The sequence below is a fragment of the Eutrigla gurnardus genome (genome assembly GCF_963514095.1).
Source record: "Eutrigla gurnardus genome assembly, chromosome: 3".
NCBI lineage: Eukaryota > Metazoa > Chordata > Actinopteri > Perciformes > Triglidae > Eutrigla > Eutrigla gurnardus.
Genome location: NC_139917.1, coordinates 2,044,283 through 2,069,985, shown reverse-complemented (window position 1 = coordinate 2,069,985; position 25,703 = coordinate 2,044,283). Strand labels below are relative to the sequence as shown.

The 25,703-nt window shown below is 45.4% G+C and overlaps 1 protein-coding gene across 1 annotated transcript in view; it reads left to right on the top strand.

Annotated features, from left to right (window-relative positions):
• Positions 1 to 21,073, top strand: part of neurl1aa (neuralized E3 ubiquitin protein ligase 1Aa) — a 63,848-nt gene extending 42,775 nt beyond the window's left edge. The window contains exons 4-6 of the mRNA XM_084004974.1: positions 4,302 to 5,030; positions 14,673 to 14,822; positions 17,437 to 21,073. Of these exons, the coding sequence (XP_083861100.1) occupies positions 4,302 to 5,030; positions 14,673 to 14,822; positions 17,437 to 17,678 (1,121 nt within the window). The 3' untranslated portion in view covers positions 17,679 to 21,073. The remainder of the gene's footprint in view (positions 1 to 4,301; positions 5,031 to 14,672; positions 14,823 to 17,436) is intronic.
• The last annotated feature ends 4,630 nt before the right edge of the window (positions 21,074 to 25,703 follow it).

The following is a 25,703-nucleotide window of genomic DNA, read 5'->3' as shown; positions in this document are numbered from 1 at the left end:
CACGCTAACAACAAGCATTAGCAGCACACGGAGCCTCCATCTCAGCAGCCTTTAATGATGAAAGAGGTAGAAGGAAGAATGTGACTAGCCTTAAACAGGAAGAGGAACAGGGACTGGATACAAAAGGGAACAGAAACCTTGAAGAAGCTGTTTTAGGATTCAAGATAAAATCTAAGATATTTGTGTTTGAGTTAAGTCAGCGAGACGCACAGAAAAAGAGAGATTGTTTGGGCAACATTTGACTCAGACTCACATGACTAGCAAGTGATAAACGAGTCATGTGACTATTGGCACTAAGGATTCAAGTTACGAAGACCGATGTGATGAAATGTCAACGTTTAACACAGGACACTAACAGGGGACTCCTGGATGAAAGTCCTGTGTTTATTTGACCCGTCCACCTCCCCTCCCTTACCCCTTGTGTGGCCTCTCTCCCTCTTTATACCACATACGTTGCTCTACCCACAATGCAGCGGGTGGGACATGCAAACGCTCTCACAGTAAATGAGCGTGGCATCAGATGCCGAGGAGACCTGACCTTGGCAGTGAGAACATATTGCTTTGGAAGCCTCCGCCAACCTTTTTTCATCATTAATCCAGGGTTGTCACATGCAGTCGTCCCTCGCCTTCCTCTCTTCCCCCTCCCCTTCCTCTCGTCTTCCTCCCCCTCCTCTCTTTTTCTCCTCCTTCCACCTCATGCAGATCCCCCGGTAACTCGCTGTGAGCACTTACCATGCCTGCTCCGCTGTGTCTGGCCAAAGCAGAGCCCTTCCCTATTCATCAGAGAGTTTTCTCTCCTTCATTAAAGGCCTCCCTTCTGCTCTCAGTCTTTAGAAACAGCATAAAATCAGGAAACGGCAGATTGAGCTGTTCATTTACAACTTAACAGCCATAAATTGTCAGGCTGCGTTCATTCCCAGCGCCCGTCCTCCATCGGGGGGATGGATAGCAGAGGGAACAGATGAAATCTGAGCTGCGATGCTTGTCATCGTTCTCGCCTCTGGGACGCACGGTTAACTGCTGCACACTCCTGAGCAGAGAGGTGTTTAATGGTTGACGAGCTTTCTCTGGGAGACACTGTCCTCTCCATTTTATGCCGCTCTGAAAAATCAATTAGCACAATTACAGGGCCGTAGTTCCATTAAACGCAGCGCCGTGCTCCGGGATAGCAGCTAACATTAGTGGACGGCTGAGGGAGCATCGGGACCATCGGAGCCTCACCGCGTACGAGGGCTCGTCAGACAGCGTTTCAGTGACGAGCCAGAACATCAGACACATCAGGGAAGTGTCAGACTGTCGTCTCCACTTGGGTCTGACACGTTTGCAGCCTGATGTCAGCCACTGTCTTCGTTGGTTAATGGGACAGAAAGAGAGGATTTAAACTTGATGCTTCTTTGGTGCCTGTTTTGAAATGTGTAATTCATCCAAAAGTGACCCAGGATCCAAATGGAAGAGAATTTTAACCTTTTGATCTTCACGCTTTCATGTCCACAAGCTTGTAGCTTTCATCAAAGAAGCAGATATTTTCTAGTGCATTTGCTCATCTTTTATTTCCATTTAACATTTTGCTTTTCATCATTCGTGCACTAAAAGTGTGAGAAGATTTAGGCTGATTAATTGGCAAAAATGGAATATAACTGTATTCATTGTTTTAAACGGCTGCCATGTTGAACAGTGTTTTATTTGAGTCAGAGAGGAGACATACCTCCATGACACCAACAAGGTTTTATTGAACGCCGTCCTGTCTGAGTTCATGACATCATCCAGAGGTGCTTGGTGAATTTCATATAGCTATATTCACTTTATCTAGCAAGACTCACATCGGCTGGTTGACTACAGCTGGATGAACCCAATACAAACTATTTAGCTGTGATTTAATCACAATAAAGGGTTAAAAAGGACGGTGAAATAACCATAATGATGGTGATCAGTAAAAAGTGTGAAGTCATGCTTTGTTAGGTCTGTCTGCAAAACCACAAGCTAACTACTTTGAAAATGCTTGTTTTCTGAATGGAGTCTGGTTGATGGATGCTAGGCTATGCTAATAATGTAGCTGCTGTCAAATAACGCAGCTTGGTCGTTGCTCCTTGGCTTCTCATTTAGCATGTGAGCGTTTGTGTGTGACTCACCCACTCGTTGCAATATGGGCAGAGCAACGGACGTACTCTAAAGAGAGAGAGAGACCACGCAGAGGAGGAACGAGGGGAGGAGGACGGGTTCAACAAACACAGGACTTTCATTCAGGAGACTACTGTTATAAGAATTTTGTATAACCACATGATTTTAGTGTTTTAATGACTTTAGTATTTCCACTGATGACCTAAACAGGGCCTAAAGCTATCCTGCAGAACAGCTAACCGTTATCAGGGGCCCTGTGCACATGATGTCTTGTATTACATGTTTTCAATGATGCATTATCTCCTGTGCCTTTAAAAGACTCAAGTCACAACAATGATTTGAGCACTTCCTCTGTAGCATCCTCACACGTTGTTGCATTGTAACTGCTCCTCTTGTACAAGATTAAAGTCAGACGTCGACTTTACTTATGTCTCCGATCTCCTCCTTGGGTGAATTTATTCGTTTACGGGAAAAATTCTTTTAACAACTACTGTTTGTCTCCCGTGTGAAATTAAAACTTAAAGTTGACATCTTGTCTTGTCGGTCATGAGTATTGACAAAAGTGACGCTGGAAGAGAAACATAGAAAGTGTCATTGAAGCTTTGGAGCTCTGACCAGGCTGGTAAATTACACGCCACCATCTCCAAGCAGCTTGTTGTCCTCTGAGCTGATACCGGGTCTTGCTCTGTGCTCCTCTGTGTCTGACCCCGGTCCTCATCTGACCTACTTGGTCTGACCTGACCCTGGTCCTCCACATTTGTCTTTTCTGAGTTGTCCCTAAACAAATCTTTATACAACGTCACAATTCGGTGACATTTTCCGTATATTGGCACTTCACCCAGAATGCATGTGAACTCCGTCCCAATAGTATGATTTTTGGGGTAATGTAGCTAAGTTTAATACCCAACATGAATTTAAATGTCCCCCAGATTTAAATTAGCTGATGCTAAAGCCAATTAGGCAACAATATTCCTAGTTGGTGATGTGTCGGACTCAGAAGAGACAACGTTGGCTATCAGGCTGCAGTCTGACTCACCGGACGTAGACTGTGGGTATAAGCCTGCCATTGGCCGTTTATTTCACATGGCATTCTCCCCCCAGTGTGGTTGCATTGAGCCTGTGGGGGGAGTTTATGATTCCAATTCTGAAAGACCTGAAACATGAATCATGAATTTTTAAGCATTTATTCATATGGTAATATATTGCAGCAGAATAATATTGCAATGTCATGGTAAAACATTAGCAGCAATGTAGCACAATGTGGAAGAGAATACAGTACTCTGATTATTTAAATATTAAAACACAAGAAAAAACATTTTGGCCCTAAAATCAATGAATAGTTATGGTAAATAATAATGATCATAATACTGCCCTAATAGTGCAGCCCTGCCTACAGCCCTGAGAGGTTTATCTGGATTCAGGCTCCAGGTCAGGTTCTAGTCAGGACCAGGACTCTCCAGAGACTCTCTAGCGGCTGGCCCCCTGTCTTTCACCTTCATCACCAGCATGTTTTAGTGCCATTTGTGGGTGTTTTAATGATATTTTAGATGATTATCGGGACAATCTCATGACTCGCTATGATTTTGGCCAGGATGATCGCACTCAATAGTATGTGGGGTCTCTCTCGGGGCGGCCGGCTAAATTTACCCAGCAGACCCAGAGAGGGGGGAGGACAGAGGGGGGGAGCACATTTGTAGGTGTTATTTTGAGCGGCTGCTTATCAGAGCTGGAGTCCTTTGTGTGTGTTTGTGTGCATAGACTCTTGCTGCTAGACACGTGATATTAATAGACTGATACTGTACTATGGATTGCAAGGAATGCAACCCCCCCCCCCCCCACACACACACACACACACACACACATGCAAGCATGTATTACATTTTGTTTTAGTAAAGTAATTGCTTCTTTGACACTATGCAGCATTTGTGCAGACTGTTCCTGACACAGTTATTAGAAGTCCTCCACATGGCGTTTAGCTGCAGTTGTATCTCTCTCTCTCTTTCATCATTATCTTCTTATATCAATGTTGGAGACAAGCTGCAGATTCAGCTCTTCTTCTCTGCTCACATTTGGGATTCAGCTGACTGCAAACTTAAACCGCCACAAGCGGCGGGCAGCTATGCTAATCAAAGCAACACCACTAACTGCTGTTTTCTCTCTCCATCTTCCTGTCCTGTCTCCAGACAGTGAGATCGTCCCTCCTGACTGCCTCCGCCCACGCTCCTTCACCACCGTGCGCTCCTCCTCTCTCAACCGCGAGGCCGACGACTCCCGCCTGTCCGTCAGCCTGTGTGACCTCAACCTGCAGCAGGAGGACGGAAGCAACGGCCACAACCACTCCCACCGCCACACCCTCCACCTGGCTTCGGCCTCCTCGTCCTCCTCCTGCCCCATACCCCAGAACTCCCTCAACTCCCAGCAGTCCTCCCTGCTGCCGTCTGCCCTGCAGAGCGACCTCCACTTCCACCAGCTGCGCGGCGCCCACATCAAGACGCTGGACGAGCAGACGGTGGCTCGATCCGAGCACGCGCGAGAGGAGCGCACTCTGGTCTTCACCAACCGGCCGCTGCGCACTGGAGAGACCGTCTTCATCAAAGTCACCAAGTCCAGCCCGGCACGCACGGGCTCCCTGTCCTATGGCGTGACGTCCTGCGACCCGGCGGTGCTGCGCCCCAGCGACTTGCCCTACAACCCAGAGGCCCTGGTGGACAGGAAGGAGTTCTGGGCGGTGTGTCGGGTGCCGACGCCCCTCCAAAGCAGCGACATCCTGGGCTTCTTGGTGAACCAGGAAGGGGAGGTCATCCTCAGCCACAACGGCACCAACGTGGGCATGCAGGTGTGTGTGGACAACTCCCGCCCACTCTGGATGTTCTTTGGTCTCCATGGGGCTGTGACGCAGCTGAGGATTCTGGGTAAGTAAGCAGCAAGGGAAGTTGCATTAGATACGGGGAGGGGGGGGGCATTAGAAAGACATTAATACCCCTTTTCCACCAACGCGAACCTAGTTCCCTGGTTTGCAGTTGGTTCAACTTGCGAACCGTCTGAGAACCTGTTTGCGTTTCCACCAGCTAGAGAGCCCAGAGAACCACGTCATTACGTCACTGTATACGTCTGAGGTTTCCCCGCAAGCGCTAATTTCAAGCATAGCAGACATGTCTCTTCAGAAAAAGTGTTTATTTTGGTAAATAATACAATAACAATAAAATACACAAAATACTAAAATCACAACATTTTTTAAAGTGTAGAACAGTGTGTGATCAATAGATAGATAGATAGTTTGATGTTTAGTCATCTGCAGGTTGGACCTACGTTCAATATCGCCGATGTCCGACAGCTCTACAAACACAAACCAGAGAACAGCGGTTTAATCACAAACGTGTCCACGACTCTGCAAACACAGATGTTATGTTACGTTGGTAGTTGGTAACGTTTAGTTAACGGCAGTCAGAAAGTGGCATGCTAACGTTGTTGTTAGCAATATCACGCTAGCTGGCTAGCTAGCCGGTCAGCTTACATTACCCGAGGATGCATAGCCACTAGTTGCTGCTGTTACGAACGTAATCACTAGCTTGGGAAACTAAACAGAAATGTGTCGTTGGTTTGCAACGAGGTGAAACACTTTAAAAGTGAAACTTACCGGGAACAGTAACGTTAGTAAAACTCCGCACTCTGCAGCGGCGTATTTTCCCCCGTTGCCTCGAGCGTTAACCCCGCCCCCAGCCCCTAACGTAAGCCGGGGCCGGTTCCAGCCCAGCAAAGAGTTGGGGCCGCTCGGGAACCAGTTTTCCAGGCCGAGAGCCGGCTCTTTGTCTGTGGAAACAGGAAGAACTGGTTCGCGATTGGGCACCGGCTCCGAACCGGCCCTCAAAATGCCTCGGTGGAAAAGGGGTAATAGTGTGCATTTTGGCAGTCGCCCTGTTATGAGAGCAAACATGCATAAATATGCATCTGTCAACCACGTGAACCCGACCTGCACACTTTCTGCTTTATAGTAGCACCATCGTCAGGACAACACAGGTTGGTCAGCGCTCCGGAGCTTCACAGTGTGATGCTCTACGTTCTACAGTCACACCATGTCGCTACATGCAAAGTGTCTTTTCAAAATAAACTTGTTTCGTAACAGGAATTTACGTTCAGGCAACAAAAACACTTAATCAGTCAACCATTTATGAAAACTCACCGTTGAGTATCGTACATATTTATTCCAAAATAAGGTCCCATGACGGTCCACCGGAAGGGGCGGGACTTAGCCTCTCTATAATAAAATACAGTTTTAATCATATGACATCTGGAGAAATTAGAATAATTGACAAACACTGTGCATTAATAAACATAATAACAAATATAGTGCGTTATAAACCATAACTGCTTCTATATGAACTGCTGGGGTAATGTAATGTGTCTTACTTGTAGGTTTGAAAGCAGCAGAAACCCCATTAAAATCCAAAGTATGTCCGTGGGAAGAGTCTCATGACAAACACTGATACTGATGTTGATAGAGAATGTGTGTTGACATTATTCTATCTACCTCCTGTCGGTGTCCTACAGGGAGTAATGAGCACTCTTGTGTTCTTCGAACACATGCTTTATCTTGTGAGCAATCCCACTTGAAAGAGTTATTTATGGTGGAAGTAACCGTCCTTTTAGCCCAGCGATGTGTCCTGGGTCAGGAACTCCCCAATCAGGATATTGATCTTCATGTGGCTGAGCTGTGAGCTAAATTCATTTACTCCCTGTGGCAAATTTGTGTTGATTGTGTGCAAACCTCGTGTTCCTGTTTGGAAAGTACAGCCTCGGTTAAGGCCAGCACAAGGGCTCGAGAGTTTGGGGAAGTTGGTTTGTCACAATATTTACAGCAAGGTGTCTGGAGACAGGAAGCACCTACACATTCATCAGAAGTGGATTCTCTGTCACGACCCGGCAAGATTAAAAACAGGAAGTGCGGGTGGGAGGGCCGTGACCCGCACACAGCGCCACGATGAATGCAGTTTGTTTCCACATCTGCAATCCCATTTGAGCTCCACCTCCACACGAACACACATGCTTCATCATTTTTAAGCTATTATTGTATAAATTCACCCAGCGACGGCGACGGGGTCGCAGCATCTTTGTCAGCCGCCTTTCAAAGGTGTCACAAGTGTTCATCTGTGGAGGAAGAGACTATAAATATATCTGCCATTCTTCAGTGGCAGCAGCGGAAAACAATCTTCTTCTAGACATGTGAGAGAGAGAGAGAGAGAGAGAGAGACCGACCATGAAATGACGGTTGATGCAAATGACGCAACATGAATGAGATGAATGCGCAAATTCAATCAGAAATTGTGTTCACATAATTTATGTTTAGATTTATGTATAGATGAAGTAATGTTAAGGGTTGATGGATCATCTACAATGTTAGCATAGGCCAGCATCCACCAATCCAGACTCCATTCAGAAAACAAGCATTTTAAACTGTAGCTTTAGGGAAAGAACGTGGTTGACCTCGCTGACTAATGACTCACGTGACTATCACCACTAACGATTCATGTTACTCACAACCGACAAGACAAGATGTCAACTTTAAGTTAGTTAGTTTCACACGGGACACGAACAGCAGTCTCCTGAATGAAAGTACTGTGTTTGTTGAGCCTGTCCTGCTCCCCTCGTTCCTGCTGTGCGTGGACGATCTCTCTCTTTAGAGTAGTCAGATGGTGATATTCCTGGTTACAGTAGTGAAGCGCGTCGCCTCATCACCGGGGCCGGTGAATTCCACGACGCTGTTCTCTGCTGTTTGACAGGTGGCTTATCGTTTATGACGGCAGCAGGGCCGCCGCTCCGCATACGCAGAGTACGCAGAGCGCGTAGGGCCCCAGCTACCTGGCGGGTAGAAAAATGTCATGATGATTACTACATTATTAAATTGCAAAAAATATATGAATTAGTTATAAACAGGCCAGTCGTTTTTTTGTAAAAAAATTCCGGCTCCAGCTTGCTGGTAAAGTCGCGCGTTTCTCCACGGACACGGACAACAGAGTGGGGAGGAGGGGGCATCATAAAGGAATTATGCTTAGGGCCCCAACATGGCTAGCAGCGGTACTGGACGGCAGACATGAAATATTGGAAGTCGTCCAGCGATGGTGGACTTGTTAGATCGTGTGAACACGGCTTCACTCTTTCAGTCCATCAACCAGCTTCGTGAAGAGGTCGGCGTTGTGATGGCTAGTTTGTTTGTATCAGGCGGTAATCTCTGGTTCTGAAAAGTGAAGCCAACACCGAAGTATCTTAAAGGAAAGCACCACCGCATTTCCATACTGAACTATGTTCTGCTCTGATCTTAGACGAGGTGATACATACCTCCCTCTACTCTGTGCGTGCACTCAATGGCTCTTGCGCGCACTCCGCGCAGCGCTAATTTGCTAGCATGTAGCTTGTCCCAGTATATTCCTTAGGATCCAAAGGGGGGTGAAGTTAGAAGCGACCAAGCACTTCCACGTTGTCCCTATTTAAATACGGTTACGTGAGTAGTTACACGACCCAAGTTTGGTTACACAAAATGAAACATGCCAATTTTTCTAAGCGGATAACAAGGATAACTATATAGTATGGCGGAATAACAACTGGAAGCACTTCGACGTCGGCGCAGTAATATCATCACTCCGCTCCCCCTCTTACTTCCGTCAATAGAACCTACGTGACCTGCACGCCGTCGCCTGCACTACCTGTAGTAGTTTGTGCACAGTTGAGGAAGCATCAGGTTGTAGTAAGATAGTTTGTGAACAATCAAACATCACGGTTATAACGTGCATCGTACAGGGTTGTGAAAACAAGCAGAAGGTATATAGTCCCGTCATGTTTTGAGTGATGATATTACTGCGCCGACGTCGAAGTGCTTCCAGTTGTTATTCCGCCATACTATATAGTTATCCTTGTTATCCGCTTAGAAAAATTGGCGTGTTTCATTTTGTGTAACCAAACTTGGGTCGTGTAACTACTCACGTAACCGTATTTAAATAGGGACAACGTGGAAGTGCTTGGTCGCTTCTAACTTCACCCCCCTTTGGATCCTAAGGAATATACTGGGACAAGCTACATGCTAGCAAATTAGCGCTGCGCGGAGTGCGCGCAAGAGCCATTGAGTGCACGCACAGAGGAGAGGGAGGTATGTATCACCTCGTCTAAGATCAGAGCAGAACATAGTTCAGTATGGAAATGCGGTGGTGTTTTCCTTTAAACTTGCGTTCTCTCTGCTGGCCATCAGGGGGCGCCTCCTCTGATTGTATAGAAGTCTATGACAAAATGGTCTCCTTCTCTCTTGATGTATTATCTCAGTAAACATTGTAAACATGAGTTTATGGGCCCTAGTTTCGTGGCGCAGCGCAGGGCGGCGCAGGGTGGCGGAGCCGGCGTAATGCAAGTTTCGACCCGCGCAGCCTTGCGCACGGTCAGTTTGGCAGTTTGGTGGATCACCTGCGCCAAGATGGGTGTGGCGGCGCAGCAGGGGGAGGCGCCACAGATTCAGCTTGGCGTAGCGGAAGTTTCGTGGCAAAAAGCCTCGCAGAGACTGCGCTGAAAGCTCGCCAGCTCCAACCTGGTCTACTTTCGGCGTAAGGCGTAAATAAAGTCCATTCATTCAATGCGAATCACAGCTGGCGGAGTGGAAGTTTGGCTGACGGCGCGCAGTGCGTACACGTCACCGAGACCTCACAGGCAGGTTTCCACAGTTCCAGGCACATTTAAATGCAATAAATAATCACAACAAACACTATTTAATGCAACTAATTGAATCAACACGTGAATTTATATCTATATAGATTGTCCCGTCACATCTGACGTCAGATCAAAGGAGGATGGCACGCGTAACGGAAACTCAGCCTCTCGGACCAAAACATCTCCCTCTCTCTCTCCTGTTTTTTATAATATCGGCATTGTTATTATTATGATACGCACGCACAGCGCGTGATGCGCGTGGTGGGAGCGCCGGCGCTGCTTCTGGCATCGGGTTGTCAAGTGACGGAACTTGCACTGAACCTCCCCTAACGCATTAAAGGAGAGGAGAGGAGCTCATTTGATTGGTGAAGATCTGAATCGGCTGTATTAATCTCAGTCCACGCCTCGTCTCCTCCTCGTCTCCCACTCACGCCTTCTTCTCCTCCCTCTTTCCCACTTGCGCGGGTGGGCGAGACGGGAGGTGTGCCTGCGCGAGCCTGCACGGTGCACGAAACTTGCAAAGTCCAGGCGGACACACCCCGTCAGCGTGGCGCAGGTGCGCTGAGAGCTGACTGCGCCTGGTCTACGAAACTAGGGCCCTATGTCTCAATCTCTAGTTTCAAGTCTTCTTCAATCCAGCATGATGTTCATTTAGTACATTATGACCATTTAGAGTCCAACAGACCAGAAAGCAGGGGATGCTTTAGGGCGGGCCTATCTGCTGATTGATTGGTAGCTACCATGCTGCCAATGCAACTTGATTATGTTAACTTTGTTAACAGCTTCACACCAGAATCCAGATGGATCCAGATCCAGTACAGTGCTGCTCCGCCGCTTGTATACATCAGGTCCACCCGTCGCTCCTCCAGAGTCCAAATAAAAACATCCCTTTGAAAGGTTTTCGGGTGCCAAACCAGAATGTCATCTGCTCTTTATATGGGGTTGCAGCTGAAATAAGCAATTGAGGTTTTTTTTAATCTTCTCTTTGCGTTCAAGGTAACAATCCTACCTGCTTTTCCATTGCAAAACCGCTAAATTCTGTGTTATCTCACACAGAAATCATAACTTTACTCTTAAATCACATTTTGGCTTTGCAGCTGTGCAGAGCAGACCGCCTGCCTTTTCTTGAATACATTTCCAACAACCATTACTGAGACCAGAGAGCTTGGCGGCACAACAAAACAGGAACAGGAGAACAATGAAGCTGGTCGGAGACACATCTCCTTATCAGAGCAGAACTCCACTGAGGTGTGAATCGTCTTTACTTTCCAGCTCCTTTGAATTAGGGAGCGTATCTCATCTCGCACTCGCAGCTCTTCATCCATTGCGTTATGTTGATTGGAGAGCTATTTAGCTCTGAGTGACGCTAGCTTGAGCTGTGCCTTCTATTCGGAGTGTGAAAGCTCTCCCAGTGGGCCCCTGCTTTCAGGACAGCCAGATGAAGCAGTCATCATGGAGGCCTCTTGCTTCAAACAAAGCAGGAAGTAATGGACCTTTCTAGTAGGGACATAGTCAAACAAATGGCTTAGCCAAGAGGGCTCGGACAGGATAACGACGGCAGATGAAATCTAGTTCTAGTAGTTCTGCAAGTGAAAGCACTGCTTTATCATTTTGAATGCAAATGATGGTTTTCTGTTTTCAAATCCCAAGTGTGGGATTTAAATATGGTCTGTTATACTGAAGCCAAACGAGTGCAGACCAAGGCCACCACCGCCGGAGACCGCTCTATATATTTCTCAGTATTATTATTATATTATTCTCCAGCAGGCATGGTCATCACCGGAACTGGACTCATGTGAGACGGACTATTGTGTTCCAGTGGACGTTGAACCCAGAGCTAGCAGAAGAGTTTGGGTTAACACTACACTTTTAGTTATGTTTCCAGGGAAATTGATTATTTTTCAGGAACAAACGGTTGCACCAAAAGTAGATATGTTGGTGGTTTTGTGTGTTTTCTCCATGACAAACACGTCGCCTACAGTTTGTTAGAAACACCAACTCACAGACCAGATTTCTCTCCAGTACCTAAACATCTCCTCCTCCTGCGATGTTACCAAAGAAAGCTGGAAACGGAAGCAGCTGACAGAACATACAGAAATATTGAAGGGACCTTGTGCCTCATGGTGTGGAAATAGGACAACCATGCAGTGACCCACTTCACATGTATTATAGATTCCATTAAAATGTCAGCGCGCTCATGCTCAAACGTCTCACCACCCACATCCTCATGCACTGCAGCTGCTCCTCCTCGCCTCCTCCTCCTCAGCTTTGCTGCTTTCTTCTCCTCTTTCACATGTATTTGTTTTACTCATCATTTTAGTCATTTTTGTTTCTATCCCCTCAGTTATTCAACCATACACACTGACATTCACACAAGCCCAGGTGTATTCATGCACACAGTACACAGTAGCAGGCTCACTAGTCCTCTATAATAAAGCATAAAGGTCAGCATACTATGACCTGATCATACAGCGTATGTATGGCCGTGTCCTCCCTCCAAAACAGCTCCTTTGTCTCTGAAGATAATATCTCCACTGCAGACAGAAGAGACTATTAACATTTTACACAGCGGAGTAAGCCGTGACCTTAGACCCCGACCCTGAGAGCTGCTGCCATCCCATCTGAACACAGACACACAACGATATGGAGCCATGTTTTGTCCCGATGGCACCTCAGAACAAGAAAGCAGTGAAATTAAAAGTCACTCATTTTGAAACGGTTTGTGTTTCATCAGTTTGCGAGGCCTTCCCTCCCCTCGGAAGAAGTGACCCAAATCGGTGATTCGCACAAGCCTGACGGCTGTGAAGGGCAACGCTCACCCCCACCCGCCTCCCTCCTCACATGCTCTGCATACCTGCCGTGGATGTGCTGTGGATGGAGGAGTTAGCAGCAGAGACTCGCCCACAGAGAGGCAGCTGTTCACACAGGTCGCTTTAATCGGGGCTGGGCAGCACAGATCTGCCTCAGCTGCCCTGGATGGGAGGTGCCTGCCTGCCAGGGGGATTAACAGGGGGGGGGGGATGTGGAGAGAAAGAAGATTCAGTTGCACGGGGGAACCACTCGTGCTGCAGGCTGATCAGGCTCCAGTAATCCGATGAAAGGTGAACCATGACGAATGCAGCAGCACCTTGTAGAGGTGATCAACACTCACAGCATGATGTCTGATGCAGGGCTTTCTCCTCACCAGAGACCCTGCGCTACCATCACCCCGTCCTCCAGTCACCACACCATCTACTCACCACTTTAAACATTTGGCTCTCTGCACCATGCATGGCGAACGGGTAGAGCGTGACACCCATCCTGCCTGCATCTGCAGTGTGCCTGTGCCTGGGGCGAACCCACTCACGTCATGTTACACACTGTACATACAGGACAGGTCACACACTCCCGCTGTGTCAACACAGCAAACAGCTGCTGAGAGTCATGAGAGAAATACGCCGCTGCCGTTTATGAGCCTGCAGTTACGGGACACTTAGTCTAAATCCAAGCAGCCCACGTGTGGCCCCAGAGAGAAACGGCCCCTGTGTGCTGGTCCCATCAGTCTGATGAAGACGTTGGTTAGTGTGGGGTTGCCATAGTGATGGTCCTGGTCCTGTGCTTTCCCTTTGGTTTCCCCATCCAGGAGGACATACACGCCCTGAGATTTGGTTGAATATGAAATGTGCACACAAACAGCTGATTTCTGATGATGTTGTTAGCATGCTGTTTGTTGACAGCAAGCTTCAGGGAAGGTAATTAAAGTCATCTGCAGCTACGTCGAGATGCAGCAAAGCATTTGATGGGCATTTTTTGCTGGTGATTACATGCTTTCTCTGCAAGACGGCTAATTAGCATCTTAATGCGTCTGGTTGGTCCGTGTCTCTGATGGTAAACTATTAAAAGTTATTTTCATTCCCATACCACAAGATTAAAGGCAGATATTGCCTGCAGGACACGCCTATAATGGTGGATTGTTTTTATTAAGCACCACATATTGCATCCCTGTTGATACCCTTTGGCAATGGTTTATACTGTAGGTATATATAAGATAGGTATATATAAGCACAGAGATGGCTCAGCACACACCCAGCAGACACACAGTAATATTAGCATTCATCTAGAGAAGTCCAACATTTCCTCTACTTTCAGCTCTGTTTGGTCTCTAACAACTGAGAGAAATATCCAGCTTTCTAATCAGAATAACAAATACTGTATTGATCCCCGGAGGAAAATCCAAAAGAAAGATGGAAATAAATGGCCGTGTAAAATTGAGTAAATTATGTAAATAATAAATAAGACTATCTTTGAATGTATAGTATAAATGCCATAGTATTGCACAGTTTACTGCACATAAGAGTAGTCAGAAGTCCAGGTTGCATGAAGTCCCAGGGGTCCCAGTGTCACTCTGTGGTTCATGTTGGTGGATGGAGGCGATCAGCTGCTGTTCAGCAGGACAAGAAGGTGGCTGGGAGACGCTGTCTGCTCAGTAAGAACACTTCAAATAACACGCGTGTGCTCGGAAAAAGGCGCTATGTGGACACAGGTGGTTATGTGCCATCCATCATACTAGGAAAAAAACAAACTCTTCAGACAGCTCGGACTTCCAAGTCGCATACCCCCCCCCCCCCTGCAGAGAGAGAGAGACTGCAAAGGGGGACTGTCTGGGCCCCCATCTCAGTGAATCACTTTTTCATCATTTCTACTGTGTTGTGTTTGTGTTGGGAAACTGCTCCAACAACTCTGTATCCGCCATTTAGCACTCCTTCTGTCTATTTGTACTTCTACTACTGTACTTGCCGACTCTTTAAAATGTCCTATTACCATGTCTGTCAGCCTCTATCCTCATGATATTTTGGCAATTATCTCCTGTCTTTATCTGCTCCCACTAGGTTCCACTCATCTCGGGGACCCGCGGGCCACGTCCAACCCCAGCTCGCCCTCCTCCTCTCCACACACTCCCAGCGCCCTCGGCAGCGGCAGCTCTGATCCGGTGCTGAACGGAGGCCTGTGCTCCGCCGCCTACTGCAGTTCAGCTGGGGGTAGGTACATGCAGACACAGGGAGATGCTGCCGCAGAGGCTCAGAATCAATCACCCCACAGGGGACGCCGTGGAAACCATTATGGGATGGGGAGCAGATGTCATCCTGCAGCATAGGAACAATAGCCAGCGCTGCACGGCCCCCACTGCTGCTGCTGCTGCTGCTGGATGCAGGGATGTGTTTGTTGCTGTGTCACTTTGCACTGTAATGCAAATGGAGCTGATGCAAAGACATAAACCTGATAAAAACACACGGTTGATTTTCCACGCTGGTAATCAGACTTGAATTGCTCTTTAGTTTCACTTCATTCTCTCAGCTGGATGCCATTGTCTCCGTAGGTCATTCCTTGTTGGCTTCAGGGAGGTTTTGTTTTATCTCAAATGTACTAAAAGAAATGGAACAATTCAATTTCGACACGCTACCAAGCAATGTGAAACAATGATCCCGCGTGTGTTTATGAATACATACATGCATGTGTACACATATAGACTGAGGCTTGACCAAATCTAGGTCAAGGACTAACATTTGTTTTAAATACCACATTTCACTTTTATTCCACCTTATGTTTGGCATTTCCTTTCACCTTTAATGACCTTGTTTGTCTTGTGACTGCTCTGTCCGATCATACACTATATCACCAAAAGTATTCGCTCACCTGCCTTGACTCGCATATTAACTTAAAGGTCCCATATTATGAAAAACAGGTTTTCTCTGGTCTCTACACCTATAAACTGGTCCTCCCTGAGCCTGCCAACTCCCAGAATGAGGAAAACAAGCAACTCCTGCATGGTCTCTGCAGCAATGGTGCTCCTACAGGCTGTTCAGAGTCAGCTCCCGTCGTTACAGAACGAAGGGAGTCATTTGCATAGGCCGAACTCCTCTGATGATAGGAGACATCCGAGAGGGGGCGTTCATCACCGAGGTGAAGTTCGGTGTGTCCTGCGGTGAGACAGCAGTGAGATAGCGGTGTTTCACAATGTCGTTGCTCAGAGCTAGACACACAGATTGCTCTGTTGTTGGTTGTACAAATCAACATAAGTGCTTATATTCTGTCCCAGCTACAGAAGAACAGAAGAGACCGTGGTTGCTTTTCATTTTTAATGACAATGTGCCGGCTACGGTTCGTGTTAGCTTGTATGTGTGTGCTAACCACTTCACATCAGACTGCTTCAGTAACGAGGGTCAGTACAAAGCTGGCTTTGCCTCGACACTGACCCTCGTAAAAAGGATCTGTCCCAACATACGGGACCCAGCAACTTCACCTGAGCCACATAGGCGAGCCATAGCGATACATCAACCATAAGCATTGGCGCATGCTACCGCTAGCGTAAGCGGCATCCTCTCCGTCTCTCTCCAAGTAGGCGATGATAGACGGAGCTCATTAGCATTTAAAGGTGTAGGCACAGAAGCAGCCTGTTCTCAGGAGAGCTCATTTGAGCAACTTTTAGACAGCTGAAATTCAGGACCACGGATGGGTTTGGGGCAATGCATATCGAAAACAGTGTTGTTGGACCTCTGACAGCTGTGTGAAATTGAGGAAGAACAGTATAATATGGGAACTTTAAATGACATCCCATTCTTCATCCATATCCGGTCTAAGCGGATCTAAGCAACTTGTTTATGTCGGCTTTATGTACACTCAGAGCAGCTAGTGATTTTTTTTTATATCCGGTTATATCAGTTATTGTGAAATATACACTAAATGTTGACCCTTGTTCCTTTAGTTACTACACAGATGATAAGACAACTCGTCTTTTTGGGAATGCAGTCTTATGGCATGAATCTGTTTTTTTCTATTTTCTTTTCTTACAGAAAGTTAGATACACAACTCAAACCCAAAATGTATTATCATATTTATCATATCAAATATAAAAACAAGACAATGCAAAATGTTATATGTTGATGCCAGCAAATTTGCAAAACCAAACTTTCCAAATCCTCCCTGGAAACCCTTGAACATTGCACAAACCCAAAAGCTGTGAAAACAAAAGTATTTAATCCCATCTTGTTTGCCTTTTCTTTGTACTGCATGTTTATTTGTTTATGTTCTTTACTACCTCAAGCTTATATCATCTTGTTGCTGTTGTTAGAAAGGCGATCCTGTATGTTCCATTGTGAACAAGAAGTAAGTAGCTGCTTTAGAACTAACATGCTCTAAACGTGGACATGCTAGTTGCAGCAACTGTTGCCAGGAGCAGTTAACTCCCAGCAGAACAAAGACATATTTCCATTGATGTCATCCTCTCTCTCTCTCTCCCTTTCACTCTCACTCTCTCTCTCTCTCTCTCTCAATAAAAGGCAAAAACGGACCAAAAGAACTTAAAAAAAGAAATATTTCCATTGAATAGATACTCGTGAACAGCTGTGTCAGTCTTGTCTCCCCTCTTTTGACTGTTGTTCTATTGCTATTCTGTAATAGATATAGAGATTATATCCTTCATGACAGATTTATTCATTTTGAATAATGACACTGCCTTCCTGTGGGTGAGATACCAACATTTTGTGTAATTCTGTGTACAAATAACAGTATACTGTGTTGAGTTTAAATTGACTTGACTGCTTTACTTTGCCTGTCTTTCCTTATGTAACACTTTTGATTTGTATTTCCCCTCAGGAACGAGCCAAAACTCACCCGTCAGCATCCCCAAGTCTCCCACGTTCCCGTCAGGCCGCGGGCCCTGGTCCGACGAGTGCTCCATCTGCTACGAGAACCCGGTGGACACGGTCATCTACGCCTGCGGTCACATGTGTCTGTGCTACACTTGTGGCGTCAAGCTCAAGAAGATGTCCAACTCCTGCTGTCCCATCTGCAGAAGGCAGATCAAAGACATAATCAAGATCTACCGGAGCACGTAAGGGGGACAGACACACAAGTCAGGGGACGAATGTCTCAGTTCAGGGAATATGAACTCTGGTACTGTCATTTGCTATTTTCATACAATTGTTTGGTTTGCTCCACACAAACGTTTCTGAAGCCGGTACTGCTTCACTGGGAAGGTGTCACATCAGGACTTAGACCTGGCCAGAAGTGCTTGGACTCCTTGGGATCTTAGAAGACTTTGAAGGAGAAGGAAAAAACTCAAGCAAATCCTGAACTATGTCATGTGTTGAGCCATGTTGGAAGATGTGGGGACTGTCTCCCATTTACACCAAAGTTTCGTCCCCATGGGACCTTAATGTGGAAATAAATATGTCCTTGGATTAAACGGTGGGAAAGAGAAAATAGACCAGACACCCAAAATCTCTGTGGAGATGGCGAGCCGCCGTGGACCGCGTCGCCAGGCTTCAGTGTGACGCTGGTGTTATACCAGACAATGTGACTTTTTGGTTGTGCAGAATATAACAAACATCATATTTGTAATTCATGCTGCAATTCAATTCTTTATCTCTCTCCGTTAACTCCCGTACATATTTTTTCCCCAAATAAGGTCCCATGGTGGGAGGGGCGGGGCTTAGCCTCTTTGGGCGTGGCTTTGGGGGCTGAATGTGTGGCTTATAGTTCTCCTGGAAGAAGACTGATGCTCAGACATGCTGTGGACCTGAAGCGTGTTTCTGCCAGGTTATCTTCTCAGTACGTCACAACTTGTGTCTGTGTGCCTGAGCAGGGCGAGCCGGTCCGGAGTGGTGGTCTCTGTCGTGGTGTCGTGGTGTTGTGATGTGCTTCGAGATGCAAGGCGGTGCTGAGGTTATTACGTAGGATTGTAACACCTCTTGTACTCATAATCTAATGTACATTTTATGGTAGTTCTATTGCAAATGTCGCTGGTAGCTATGTCGTTGTGCTAGCTAGCTGCTTGCTCTGCAATGTGGTGTGTTGCACTGAAATCAGCATTGTCCTCTCACAAATGCCCCGTTAACACACCGAGAGAATAAGGACAAACAATCTACAAACCTGCGTCCGAATCTTTGAAAGCAAAAAGGAAGTGATGGAGAAAAAACAAGCAACGTGTTTTATTCTCCTCAGGACCACCAACCCTTATTTAGGATGTGAAGTATTTGCCCTAACTTGAACCTACAACCACGCCTAATACACTGTGAGCGCTCATGACGAATTGACAGGTCATCTAAAATGGTTCCCATGACAACACGTCAGGTCAAAGGATTGTTGCCATTGCATCAGAAGCCACCACAGGTACAACACAAGCCTTCTGCCTTAAACCAGAGAAGGTCCGTTTTCCCCACACAGACTTGACATGGAACCAAATAAATGCTGTTGTGTGGCACAAAATCTTCACTCAGAGGAGAAACCAAGCACACAAATTCAAAAAGTTATTTTTCTAATATAAATTCATGACATTTCCAGTATTTATCAATAACGTTTAACAACATTTATGACAGGCCTTTCACCAGCAGCAAAGATCCTGTAGGAAATCACTTTGTATTTTGAATAATTGTATGATTCCTATCCCCTGATTTCAGTATAAAATGTCTGGATACATCCCCAGAAATGTCCCTCCATAAACAGTGACTCAGCAGTAAGCCATAGGTTGTTACAGGACACTCGGGGCTGACAGGCACTTCTTTTTGAAATTACATTGTTCTTCATATTGTAGATCATCAACAAACAGCTTAAACCTTTGCTGCTACGGTGTTTGCCAGCAGTCCTTTCTGGGCCAACGCTGACAGTGACGTTTCACACATTCCCCACCCCCACATTACAGTCTGATTACGCTACTGCTTGAAGTGTTAATTCACATTTGAATGTTAACTTATGTATTTAGAAAGAGAATTGATTTTTATTGGTGTGCTTGGGGAAGAAAAAAAAACACTGAAAAAAAGTTTTTTTTTTAAGTTTGATCATTTCAAGATTTGTTTTCCCATTTATCCAGACGACATGTATTGTTGTTTTCTAATAGTGTAACTATAGAGGTTCTTGTACCTTGCAGCAATAAGAGATATTGCAGTACACAATCAAATCATCATTGCTTTGGGGTGCAAGATATGAACTCTTGGTTTTAGTTCCATCCTTGTTCTTTTGTTGTAGTTAATCTTGGTGTGTGTTAGGAGCCCTGCTATCCATGTAGATCTCTTATCATTCTATAATCTGGAAGTCATCTCTGTATGGCCATGATAAATGTCACTTTACGAAGCTACTGATTGTAATCTTGTAAATGTTTAGGCCAGCGTTGCTCTCTGAGACGTTGAGTCACAGAGAGCATTTTGGCTTTTTTTGTTTGTTTTGACACTCCGACCAAATTGGATCATTGATTATTACTATGTTTTTAAATAAATTGTATAGATGTAAGTCCCTTGGTGAAAAACCTTGTATTCAGTTTGGGCTTTTTCAAAATGTACATTCATCAATTTGTAATTGGTAATCACACGAATCCAAACCATTTGGCTGAAGATTTTCTTCAGTAAATGATTGGATATACATACTTTTGAAATGTTTATTTGAGATTTTTGTTTGCATCCAGAATACTCCACAGGCTCCTTGAATGTTGCTGATCCTGTAATGTAGTATGTTCATCACTGGTGTGTGGAAGGATTCCTCCAATCTTGCTTTTTTCTTCTACATTACCACTATACTGATTCTTTCTGTAGGTTGTAGTTCTTTTTGTCATGCATGAGTAATCTGTTCACTCTGTGTGAACATCGGGACCAACATCAGTGGAACACTGTTCGTGTTCAACTCGACTGGAACTATATAAATATATATATATTAGGGATGCAACGGTTCTCAATATACTATTGAACCGTACAGTACGACATGCACGGTTCAATACGCACTTGTGAATGGAGGTATTTTCGTTTCGGCATGAAAATGTCTTTGTATTTCTCTCTGAACTGCCTCTGAATGCAACATTTGTTCACGCGCTACATGTGGAAACGGCTCTTATGTTTATTGCAAAAGATTTGCAGCCCTTTTCTGTAGTTGCGGACTTCCGTCACCGGAGTTGAGATGAAGGGCAGTACTCCAAACCCGTCCCCTGTATGAACGTCATACAAGCACTCACTTGGCAGAGAAACCGTCCAATGCAATCACTTATACATACATTAAACAGTTATTTATTATTTTTTTATATACAGACTTTTATTTATTTTATTATACAATACCCCTGAATTTGTCTCAATGTTAAAAAAAATGCCTTAGCTCATTAGAAAAATAAATAAATAATTTTGGAATATATAAAAAGCAATTTTGTTTCTCCTTGCGCACAAAATGTCAACCAAAACAGAACCAAAACCCTGACCCAAGAACGGAGGTATGTATTGAACCGTGGGCTAACTGGATTGTTGCATCCCTAGTATATATATATATATATATATATATATATATATATATATATATATATATATATATATATATATATATATATATTTGCAGACCTGTAATTTCTTTGTTTTTCATTTGAAACAACTTTTGTTTGTTTGTGAACACACACTCAGTGTGAGTTGGATGATTGTGGTAAATAAACTTTCCAGATGTGTTGAGTTGTGTTGAACATTCACTCGAGGGAAATAACATTTGCACAGAAAAAACTTGATTATATTCCCTTTCACCATATTTGTAGGTTGTGTTCTTTAGAGCTGCATTTATTTCTCTTTACTACAACTTGGGGGCAGTGCAACACGCTGTAGATACAACACTCATAATTACTTGACACTGTCATGGCTGAAATGCTCACTTTTATTTACACACGCTTAGATATTTGACGAGTCAACCAATTGGATTTTGTAAATACTGTGCATTTAACGCTCAGTTAACATGCTAACGTTGACATATCATCACCTCTTTGTGTTTGTAAACAGTGATGGCGTATTTTGTGGGCGAGCCAAACATATGCCCAAACATTGAATGCTGTTATAATCTTACCTTGCTACTTCTGCTAACACACTACCGGCCCTGAGGTTGGTCAATGGGATTTACTATGATCAAATAGCCTACTGAGAATCCCAGCTTTGTGGTTGCTGCTGTTACTCATTTATGGTTATTACCTGCATCAAATGGGCTGCAGAGACAAGAATTCAGGATGATTTCATCAGTCAAACCAATTCAGTTTAATGGCTGCATTTTGATCCAAAGGGCATCATCGGTGATGGCATTGAAAAAATTAAAATTATCTTTATTGCATCTTTATTTCCTATTCTGACATCCTACGGTACAGCGAGACGTATGAATCTGAAGATAACGTCCATTCCAACCCGTTTCCACTGTTTTTCTGCAACCACAACTGCAGTGATGTCAACAACAACACGTTAGCAAAGAGTTAGGCTACATTAGCATTTCATTTAATTGGAGTGTGTCTCCTTTTAGCGCAGAGAAAAAGATCTAACTTTATCTGCTGGAAACAACCATGAAAAGTTAGTTGACAATTAAGTGGCAGTCATGTTTCTGTCCACCTGAGGAATGTCAATCCCGTATTCACTTTGCTTTTAGCTAGTTTGTTTGTTAGCGCAATCCTGGTCTCCACAAACTAAATCTATCTCTTCATGTTGTGTTACTGTGGTGACACACATGGCGACTGCTTTCAGTGTAGCATTTGCTTCAACCATTGCTTCCTCTTCACATTAATGTCCCTCGTCTTTGCTGGAATAACACTGGTCACCCTAAATGGAGTGTTAATCGTGTTTATGTGCAGTTGACCTTTGACACTGGGAGCCTAAAGAAACAGAGACTTGAGTTGGCCTATTGTAGCCCTTTGAAACTCAATACTAATGTGTGTGTGGGGCACCCAGACCTCTGTGGCTCCACAGCTGCAGGCGGGCTTCACGTGGCAGGTTGGGATTAGGAGATCAGTGGAAACCTGCAGCCTACTCTGAAACTCAAGTTGTAGACTTATGAAAGGACTGCACTTTAAATTCATCTAGCAGACGTCTCGTCAGCTCTCCCATGTGTCTGTGATAGACCGACTCATGACATCTCCTTTGGATGGGATATGAATAAGATGAGTAATCCTCTCATGAAAAGAATCATCCAGGCGAGAGTGTCTAATACATGTCATTGTTCAACTGAGCATTCATAACCCCGCAGATAACAGATCATCATCTTTCACTGTTATTGGTTACGCTATAAAAAAGGCCCAAGCATAATAGAATATATAATTTCCATTTTTATGTAATGTGCAGGTCTATTCATGTAAAAATCTCTGTCTGAGGACGGTTCACAGTAAGAGTGGTTCAAGACCGCCATCTAGTGGACACGTGTTGCTATGTTCACCTGTGTGAAACATGAAGGGTGGCTCTTAATCTCATCGTTGCGAGGTGAAAGTTTGGCAATGAAATACCAGTCGACATAATATCTGAATCTGAAGATCTTTTAATGCTGCAGCATGAGCCATGGTTGGGATGGATCCATCTCGGCGTGGCTGTGCCTGCTGCCATGGACTACTACTGTTGATACTATTACTTCTTTTAATACTACCACTACTGCTAATGCTACTACTACTATACTACTACCAACAAATGCAGTTGGAACCCAAGGGCCTGGGCTGCACCAGATTTCTGCCTAAAAGCCTATTAAGGCAGTTTTTTCTCGCCAATGTTGCTGTAACGCTTGGCCCTGGGTGTTGTTGGGACTTTGAAATTGTATTGACTCATGAGCATATTCTAGTCCTGCTCGATGTGTTAAGTGTCCTGATGACTTCTGTTGTGATATGACACTATAAATAAAATTGAATTGATGACTGATGAGTCACAGTTTGTCCCGGCACTTATAACGCAGTTATATTTCCATACAGGTCTGGCATCCTGCAGCCCCCTCCCTGGTGTCCCAGACCCTGTTTCAAAGGGTCATTATTTTATTCTGCATCACTTGTCTGGTGACGCCCCTGGTGGCGAATGGTAAACAGAAATACATGATTAAATAGGAATTACCCTCAAATTTTTTACACAGCTTGCCTATCATTTTAAAATTAATAAACGAAGATAACTACAATACTATTGCAAGCTTTGACATTAGTATGTCAAAGAAATTTGCTTTAGTTGTATGAGTGCTAAAGGAGGATGCTTAGCTAGCTGACTGTCTAACTTTAGTTTTGCTCAGGTCAGTTTGTCTAGCTCAGAAAGTGTTGCGCACTACTAGGAAACTGTTCTGTGAGCTGCTGAAACACCGGGCAAGGTTAGCATGGTGGTGCTATCACACCTGCCTGTAACCGGCCCATTTGATTCATAGTTTATTCATAGTTGTCCGTTTTTGCGGTTAATGTTAGACTTAACTGATGACAGCAGTTTGCCCAACCAGTCCACATGTGTTTCGTGGACCTGGAGAAGGCATTCGACCGTGTCCCTCGTGGCATTCTGTGGGAGGTATTTCGGGAGTACGGGGTCGGGGGCCCTCTGCTAAAGGCCGTTCGGTCCCTGTACGACCGGAGCAGGAGCTTGGCCGGAGGGAATCTGGTTCGGGAGCCACTGGATTTCATCGCTGCTCTTTGCAGATGATGTGGTCTTGCTGGCTCCTTCGAGCCAGGACCTCCAGCATGCCCTGGGGCGGTTTGCAGCCGAGTGTGAAGCAGCTGGGATGGGGATCAGGCCATTGGTCTCGACCAGAAAAAGGTGGCTTGCTCCCTCCAGGTCGGGGGAGAGTTCCTGCCTCAAGTGGAGGAGTTTAAGTATCTTGGGGTCTTGTTCACGAGTGAGGGAAGGATGGAACGTGAGATTGATAGGCGGATCGGTGCAGCGGCTGCAGTAATGCGGTCGCTGTATCGGTCTGTCGTGGTAAAGAGAGATTTACTGGTCAATCTACGTTCCTACCCTCACCTATGGTCATAAACTTTGGGTCGTGACCGAAAGAATAAGATCCCGGATACAAGCGGCCGAAATGAGCTTCCTCCGCAGGGTGGCGGGGCGCTCCCTTAGAGATAGGGTGAGGAGCTCCGTCACACGGGGGGAGCTCGGAGTAGAGCCGCTGCTCCTCCACATCGAGAGGAGCCAGTTGAGGTGGCTCGGGCATCTGTACAGGACGCCCCCTGGACGCCTCCCTCGGGAGGTGTTCCAGGCATGCCCCACCGGGAGGAGACCCCGAGGAAGACCCAGGACACGCTGGAGTGACTATGTCACCCGGCTGGCCTGGGAACGCCTTGGGGTCCTCCCGGAGGAGCTGGGGGAAGTGTCCGGGGAGAGGGAAGTCTGGGCGTCCCTGCTCAGGCAGCTGCCTCCGCGACCCGGTCCCGGATAAGCGGAAGAAAATGGATGGATGGATGTACTTGTTCGTGATAGACCGGTTACCTGTCTGTCTCTACATGTCGGCCCTGTGATAGACCGGTTACATTAAAAACCTCATAGCTCGTTTAAAATTAAACATGCTTCCAACTTTTAGAAGCCTAAACTGTGAATATATTCTTGAGTAACAGCTGTCAAAAAACTGACCCGAGTCCAGCCCAAACTAGCAGCCAATAAAGCTAACATTACAGCAGGTGTTCTGTCGACATGTGCGACTTGGCGGTAAACGTTGATGCACTCTTAGCGCTCTCTATCTTTGTCAAACAGCTTTGATACACTGACTGCACACAACCAGGCCAGCATTAAACATGCAACAATTTAAAGGTCCAGTGTGCAGCATTTAGGCAGATCACCTGCCATAAATGGAATATAATATTCATAACTATGTTTTCATCAGTGTATAAATCACCTAGAACTAAGAATACTTAGTGTTTTCGTTAGCTTAGCATGAGTCCTTCATGTCTACGTAGGCCCAATCCCAACATCCTCCTTCAGGCCTGAAACCCTGAACCCCCAGACTAGTTGTCACAAATTCACCCTGATTGACTGTTTTTTCATTCATATTAAACAGTAAACATCCAATAATCTATTTACTCTTTTTTCTGAAAACCGCTTTAGTCGACAAAGTGAAATGATCTGGTTGACGAATCAACCAGGTGTTAAATATTCCTCTGATTTCATGTGTTTTACGTTCCATCTTCATTCCTTCATGTTTAAATG